Source organism: Gracilinanus agilis, chromosome 3, assembly GCF_016433145.1.
Source record: "Gracilinanus agilis isolate LMUSP501 chromosome 3, AgileGrace, whole genome shotgun sequence".
In the NCBI taxonomy this organism is placed as follows: Eukaryota; Metazoa; Chordata; class Mammalia; order Didelphimorphia; family Didelphidae; genus Gracilinanus; species Gracilinanus agilis.
In genome coordinates, this window is record NC_058132.1 from 85,911,983 (window position 1) to 85,920,352 (window position 8,370).

The 8,370-nt window shown below is 44.7% G+C and overlaps 1 protein-coding gene across 1 annotated transcript in view; it reads right to left on the minus strand.

Annotated features, from left to right (window-relative positions):
- Positions 1-8,370, minus strand: part of DNHD1 (dynein heavy chain domain 1) — a 190,327-nt gene that overhangs the window by 39,458 nt on the left and 142,499 nt on the right. Inside the window, exons 29-32 of the mRNA XM_044668790.1 lie at positions 6,852-7,001; positions 5,307-5,489; positions 4,439-4,870; positions 3,275-3,755 (exon numbers count right to left, since the gene is read on the minus strand). Coding sequence (XP_044524725.1) covers positions 3,275-3,755; positions 4,439-4,870; positions 5,307-5,489; positions 6,852-7,001 — 1,246 coding nt within the window. The remainder of the gene's footprint in view (positions 1-3,274; positions 3,756-4,438; positions 4,871-5,306; positions 5,490-6,851; positions 7,002-8,370) is intronic.

The window sequence follows — 8,370 nt, forward strand, 5'->3', positions numbered from 1 at the left end:
GCTCTCTCACTGTCAGATTAACCCCTCTGATTCTTCTCAGCTCTCAAGATGTTTTCCAGACCAACTGTCACTAACTCTTCAATTTCCAGAGGAAATTACAACCATCCATTCTTTGAGCGACAAACTCAAAGAGTGTGTAAAAATTCCCAACTGTCCCCTGCTAGGGGAACCTGGGAACCTGGGCATTCTTTTCCCCATCATCTCTTGAGGGATCCACTGTCTGAATTTAAAGGATCCTCGCTCATTCAGTCCATCTTCTCTAGCCAACCACTTATTCCTAATTATCAAGAATCCCTAATTACTTCATTAATTAAGAATTTACTCACTATGGTACTCTATCCATTGCACCACCTTGCTGGCCTGGAGACTGAGGAAAAACATTCACTGCATTTGGCAATAACAAGATCATTGAAATAACTGGGAATCAAACTCATGTCCTCAGATTCCAACTTCCAGTCACCTGGTAGACAGAACACAGACACGATTCAACTAGAGAGAAGACTGCTATTCCTTCCTCCTTCATTGCACCTCAGCTATACCAGGGATGGTCACATCCTTGATCCTACCATCCCCAACAAGTGTTCTACCTCCATGGCAATGAAAGATCAAGAATTACAAAATCCTTTTATCTGAACACAATCCCCTATCATTCCATAGCAGGCACAGAGTCTGGAACACAGTAAGTACTTGCTAAATGGTTGTTGACTTAACCAATCCTTCCCAGTCTCCTTTGAGTCTTCATCTCTCTCTCTTTCATATAGATAACTTGATATCCTGTGCTAATCACTCTTATAAGCTCTAATTTCACATCACCATCTGCCTATTGAACATTTTAAATTGAGATCCCAGAGGTATCTCAAACTTACCATGTCCAAAACAGCATTCATGATTTTTCCTCCCAAACCAATTCCTTTTCCAAACTTTTCTGTTATTGTCAAGGGTGCTATCATTTGTCTAGTGACCCAAGTTTGCAACCTTGGTGCTGTCCTTGATTCCTCACTCTCCCTCACTCCTCATATTCCAGCAGTTGCCAGATTGCCTGATCTTATCATTTCTATCTACGAATCATATTTGTGTGTGTGTATTTAGTTTGGTTGTATACAGTTCTTTGTGACCCCTTTTGGGATTTTCTTGGTAAAGATAGTGTAGTGGTTTGCTATTTCCTTCTCCAGTTCACTTCATAGATGAGGAAACTGAGGCAAAGAGGGTTAAATGACTTGCTTAGAGATACACAGCAAGTACCTGAGACTGAATTTGAACTCAGGTCTAGAATTCTATACACTGTGCCATCTAGCAGTGTAATGACATTTTGCAATGCAATATGAAAAGCAAAATGATTGACAGCTCTTTAGAACTTGGAATGAGCTGAGCTGGGCAGAGTCCAGCAGGTATAAATTCAGTTGATGAAAAAAGAATAAAAGGAGGATTTGAACTGAAACAGATATCTCAGTTTTGAGAGAGGGATTGATGGGAGGTCTTGGTTGGGCTTGGGTAGGCCAAAGATCAACTTAAGATACCAGCGACCAGCACTGGTCACTTCCAAAGTCTCAAATGCTATGTTATCCTATACTGAACATTCTGATTTAATTCACTCATCAAGAAGAAGCAACATCATTACCATCAAATAACCTGATTCAGGTTGAAGCAGTCTGGCTCTGCTGGGCTGGGAACTAACCATTAAAAACTGACCAGCTTGAATACTCTGATTACCTTCAATTCATATAGCATCTTGTCATCAATAGCTTAGGCCAAGGCTCTCCTGTACCCCTCTTCCCCATCATTTCCCTGCTTCCCTCCCCAAGCCTGTTGTTATTAAATCTTTAAACTCTCTTAAAGTGAAGGTCATCTTTACCTTAGGGATTAGTGAACATATCCTTGAGTATTTGAAGGAAGAGGAGACTCCTTTCAACTGTAAAAGGTTTAAATCATAGTCAACCAGCGTTATCCATATTGAGCTGGGATAGACAGTTAGAAGGAGCTGTGTGTTCTTAACCACAGATTCTTTGTTTGACTATCTGTTCTGGGACACTGTTTTACTGAAGTTGGGTGCAGCAGATTCAATACAAATATTCCTGTGGAGTCCTTTGTGTTTCACTACCACAACTTGTGTTTTACACTTGGGAATTTTCCACATTCACTCAGCTTCAGCTCCTCATAACACCAGGCACTTATAACAGCAGTCTGTATAGCTCTCTCTTTCTGTCTCTCTGTCTCTCTGTCTTCCCCCCCCCTCCCTCTCTCTCTCTCCCTTTCTCTGTTTCTCTCTCTTTCTGTGCTCTCTGTCTGTCCCTCTTAAGTCGATCTATCAGTCTGTCTGCCCATCCATCCATCTATCCAAGCTCTCATCTCCTCTAACCTGAATTTTTATAATGTCCTTCTGATTGTTCTCCCTGCTTTAAGTGTCTTTCTATTCTAAAGTGATTTTCCAAAAGCATGCCAACACCAGTCTGTTAATAAATATAGTTTTTCTAATATCTCTAGGACAAACTCCTGTTTGACATTATAAATTCTTCACAATTTGACCCTATTATACCTTTCCTACACATTCCTCCTGTTTATGTGCTCTGTGATCCAGTCACATTGACCTAACTGTAGTGACCCCCACACAGCACCATCTCATCTCTCTGTGCCTTCGTACCCTATTTGGCATGCTCTTCCTTCTCACCTCTCCCTCTTGGAAGTTTTAGTTTCCTACAAGAGTCAGCTCAGTTACCTCTTTGCCCAAAATGTCTTTTCTGAAGCCCAGCTGCCCTCAGTGCCTTTCTCTAAATACACTTTGTATTGCTTTATGTGTGTTTGTATCTACTCATAGATGGGCTTCCTATATGCTTCTATGCATGTGTTGTCTCCTCAGGAGAAAGGCAAGTTTCCTGAGAGCAGGAACTGCTTCCCTTTGTCTTTATACCCGTTGCCTAGCACAGTACCTGACACAACATTAGGTATGTGATAAATGCTTGCTTGATGAGCAATAACCTCTGTACCCTTCCTGAAAAGAGAGAGACCTGAAGAATTCCAGGCTGTTGGAGCTCCCTCCTCACTTTATCAGGAATACTGCAGACCAAAGGCTCATTCATTGCCATGCCAATAAGCACAACTCCTAGCAAAGGGTCAAATAATAGAAATGATTGCGTGCAATTTAAGTAGAATCCTGGGCTAAAACAGCCAGAGGTATTGTACCTTCTTTCAGTGCCCCCCCATCTCCGCTATCCTATTCTAAGATTCTCTGATTCAAGAAAGAAGCAGCCCTAGCAAACCTCACTGGAAAACCAGATACCTCTTTGAAATCTGTTCAGATACTGGGCCATTTCCAGGATATCTTCATCATCCTGCTGGCTCCCGTTCAGCAGCCAGAGAGAAGCATAGTCCTCAGGGTCAATGATCAGGGGCCATCTTCTAGCAAACCTGTGACTGGGATTTTGAAAGAGGAGGGCAGCCAGGCGGGCAGACACGGCCTGGGGCTTCAGCTCCCGATCCCACCGGTGCTGCTCACTCTTGGAGCTCAGCACTGACAAAAGGTCAAAGGGGACTCGGGTGGGTATGAGGAAGTCTTCCAAGTTTCTTGGTAGGGCCTGTTCTGGGACCAGTTCTAAAGCCACATCATCTGGGTCCAGATGGTCCTTGTGACCCCCACACAGTGCCATCCATTTGTTGAGGATCTCCTGGCGCCTTGCAGGTGGGAAAGGGCCCAGGTAGTTGACGGCAGCTGCAGAAAGGAGAGCATCTCCAGATACTGTCTGATGGTCTCTTTTCAGATCCTGAGAGGGAAGAGATGAAAGGAGGAGACAGTAAGAAAAGCAGCCTCGTGTTTAGAGAGGGAGAAAGGAGGAGGGAAGGACGGTGGGGACACAGGGAAAAGGAAAGGGAATAAAAGGAGGAAGAAAGAGAGAAGGGAAAAGCTTTATGGGCAGAGAGAGGCAAGAGTGGACAGTTTGCCTAGCCATTTGGGGCGTATTATTTTTCTTGTTACTATTACCATTACCACTACCAACACCACTACCACTACCCCTACCCCTGCCACTACTCACTACCACTCCCCTTACTACTACTATCATTACTACTACTACTATTACTATTACTTCTACCACTACGACCACTACCACTAATACTACCACCTACCACCACCTCTACTACTATGTCTCACAGTTAACATCTTTATAGTAAGGTTCATAAAGTGCTGACTGAATCTATTTGACCCTCATAATAACCCTGTGAGATGGGCATTGCAAGTGTCCATTCTCCTTTGGCAGATGGGGTGGCTTGGGGCTGGGCTGACTGTTGATGGGAATCTCCCTAGGCCTTGGGCTTGGTGGAGACAAAGGACATGCAGGTGTGAGGCCTGAGGCTGGGGAAGGAGCTCCTAGTTCTCGGCGGCTCCAGGGGCTGAGCTGAGAAGGACCACAGGGAAGGCAGGGTGGGCCCAGACTCGGGGGAGGGTTACCTGAATCAGGCTAGACCAGATATTCATGGGGGAGATGAGAGCAGCCTTCACCTGTCCCCTGGACTCCAGGCCCTGAACGGCCCTGGAGAGCCGTTCGGCCAACAGGTTGTGGGAGAGCCGAGCCTGTTCGACCTGCAGAGTCAGGATCTGGTTTTGATGGATCAGCTCCTGCGCCAGCATTTGGCTTCGGCCCATGCGGATCTCTTCTTTCATCAACATGTTCTCCACCTGTCTCAGCAAGGCCGATGCCGGGATCCCTTTTTGCCGGGCCATTCCAAAGCACAACACGGCCCGAAGCCAGGAAGCTAGCCCTGCTGCAGCCTGGCTCACGAGCTGCAAGGCCTCGTCATTCATGCCTGGAGCGCCCATCATCTGATTCAGGCTCTGCAGCTCAGCTTCTCCCACCTTAGCTTTGTCAAAGAACACAAGTTCCTGCCCCCAAGAGAGGAGTGAAACACTAGCTCAGTGCACCCTTTCAACCCCTTCTTAGCCATTATTTGTCCCCTCTGCCAATAGCCCTCAGCTCCTATCAGTTCTTCCCACCTCAGTCTCTCCCTACCATCTCTCCCTTCCTCCTATGATTTTCAGCCCATTGCCTCTGCTTTTCTTTTCTCTCTCCCTCTAAGCCCTTTATATTGGTACCCCTTCTAATAAGGCTCCTGTCCCATCATCCTTTTTGATGCTCCCCCATTCTTGTCCACTTCCCCATCACCGTATTCATACCCTGATCCTCTCCCTGTCAATCGCCATAACCTTGATCATAATCCTGCCCTTGTTTCCCCAATAGCTACCTCTGTCCCTCTGTCACTCTCACCTTATCCTGACCGCTTCCTGATCAGCCCTATATCACTTGGGTTCAGATCCCTACCTCAAAAAAGCCCTCTCTGCCTAGCAGCTGCCTGGCATTCTCCCATCCTGGAGGTTGGTGGAACAGGAGACAGAGGGCATCAGTCACCATCACCACAGAAGCAGGCGGAGCTCGGTAACTGCGCAGTTCATCCATGTCGGTCCCCTTAAGTTGGGCAAGGGGCCTCAGGAAAGCCTGGTCCATCTGCAAAAAAAGAGATCACAAAAGGATGAGAGGAGAGGAGGCTCCAAACACAGATCTTCTTGGAGGACTCTTAGTCCCCAGCTCTGAATCCCTGACACCCAGATATCTATTATGAGTCACCTTCTTCTCCCCTCCTAGCACTTTGTCACCAGCATTTCTGTGACCAAGCATTATGGCAAGATGCTTCTTTCCTTGCCATTTACTAGTAGAAATCATATGGAGCTATTTCCATACAAGAGGGTATTTGTAGTCAGACTGCGAGGGTTTTGGGGTGAAACACTTCTCTATTTGGATTATGGAAGCCAGAATTCATCTAACTAACCCTAAAGAGGAAGGCAGGGCCAGAAGTGGAGCTTGGAAATATGCCACACATTTCACTGAATACTAATTATGTGAGTCTAACTTATCCCTGCAAACAAGAAAGAATGATGACTCCAGAAAGAGCTGAGTTGAGGGGATGATGGGAAGGGCTAAAAGGGCATTAGTTTCTATATGAAAAAGAGACTAAAGGCAGATAGCAGGCCTTGTTGAGAGGGCCACAGGCACAAGGGTTTAAAAAATAAAACAAACAGAGAGAAATCCAAGGCTTAGGAAAGTGTTTACTTTCTCAAAGTTTTGTTTGGTGAAATTGCTACTTTCTTCTCATGTCAGCCTCCTGGCTCCCCTGGCTTCCTTTCAGTCTTCACTAAAATCTCATCTTTTACAAGAAGCCATTCCCATCTTAATCTCAGTGCCTTTCCTCTGAGATTACTTCAAATTTTTCATAGATATATCTTGGCTATACACATATGCTAATTATTTCAGTAGACTGTAAGCTCCTTGAGAGCAGGAACTGTTTTTTGCTTTTCTTTGTATCCTCAGCATTTAGCACAATGCCTGGCACACAGTAAAGCACATAGTAAACACTTAACAAATGCCTATTGACTGACTTTCTCAAAGGCAACCAGCTAATAAGTGTCAGTCAGGATTAGAACTCGGTCCTTCTGACTATAAATCTAGGGCTCTTTCCACTCCATATGCTCTCTCACTGTTTAAATCTTTTAGCAAAATCCATCCCTAGCCTTGGCTGATCTGAGGGAAGGGAAAGGGGTCAATCTAGAATCCTTAAAGGTCAAGCAGGGACTGGTGGCAATGGTAGAGAGAAAGGTGTCACTAACCCCCAGCAACACTGGAAGAGTGAGGTTAGAAAGAGCTACTGTAGTGGCCCAGGGCTGGGCTAGGACTATTTTTTTGTTCAAGGAGCATCTCCTCCAATAGGGGCCCTGTGTTCACCCTGGGGTTGCCCTGGTTTGATAAGGGGGTGAAGATGAATTATGGGGTGGGGCAGTGTGTGGAAAGAGGGAAGGAACAGGGAAGATTCACCTGTTCAGTGACTGACTCCTCCTGGTTCTGCAGCAAGTCTCTCTGTTTGGTAAGATTGGCGATGAGAACTTCCTGTTGCTGACAATCCAGCAGGTACTGAACATATTGCATCCGGTCAGCCTCGAGCTGCTGCTGGCAGTTGAAGAGGTCCTGTAGACAGAGAAGCCAGGCCCTCCCAGTTCTGCCTCCCAGAAGTCCCTGTCCCACGAGTGGAAGAGGGGGGAGAAGGAGAATATACAATCTGGCCAATTACTCAGGAGATAGTGTGGAAAACTAGAATCCTAAGCTTTCATTGTCATAGCCCCTAAAAATTGTATTTCCTGAAACATAAATCCTCATGGGTTAGGAAATAACAACCACCTCATCCTGCCACTCTTACCCCACCAAACTATGTAACTTCTCAAGTATGATGCTCCCTACATCTAGTACTCCTGATGTGTCTTTACCCTTCCCAGCCAGCCATCCCATTTAACAAGGCATTTAATGTTTGTTAGTTGAAAATAAAATTGAAAGGCTAACCCTCTGGCTACTAGTCCTCAAACTCTAATCAGGGACCTTCATAATGAAGGACTGTTCCAGTTGGAAAGACACATTTTAGACTGAAATCACTGTTATATTTTAATTGTGGTTCTGTTAGTAGTTGGTAAGGTAAAGGGTTTTTTCCTTGATTTGTTTTGTTTTTAACAAGGAGTCCTTTGTAAAGTTTGTACTTGTTTGCAAATTTTTTTTAAATTAAGTTTTCGTTTCCTAAAAAAATGTCCAGCTATAAAAATTTGTAAAAAGTGATTTGCATAACACCTGACACATAGTAGGCACTATGTAAATGCTTATTTTCTTCCTCACCTCCCATATAAAAAATAAAATACCCTGAGTGCATACCCTAAATAAATGTGCCATGTACCTCTCTGAATCACTTCGCCAAACCAGGTCTAATACTCATGTTAAACTATGAGGGGATGCCATTCCTTGTCTATCAGAAGTGCAGAACGCTGTAAAGTCAGATGCAAAGGTGTACATAGGGAAGTGTGAGGGGTGCTGAGGAGCAAAAGCAATATTGTCTGTGTCCTCAAAATACTGAAGCCTTTTCCTTTTCTCTAGACAAAATGGATAGAGATATGAAAGGAGATTCAAAAAGCCAGGTAAATGTTTCAGAGGGGCTGGGAGAATCATAGGAATGACTAGATGAAATGGGTCACCCCAGTTCCTCTATCCACAGGCCCAGATCACTAGCAATCTATTTTATTCATTCATTTATTTATTTATTTTTTAATTTATTTTTTAACATTTATTAATATTCATTTTTAACATGGTTACATGATTCATGCTCCTCCTTTCCCCTTCAACCCCCCCTCCCCGCACTCCCCCCACCCATGGCCAATGCGCATTTCCACTAGTTTTGTCATGTGTCCTTGATCAAGACCAATTTCCAAATTGTTGGTAGTTGCATTGGTGTGGTAGTTTCGAGTCCACATCCCCAATCATGTCCACCCCAACCCATGCGTTCAAGCAGTTGTTTTTC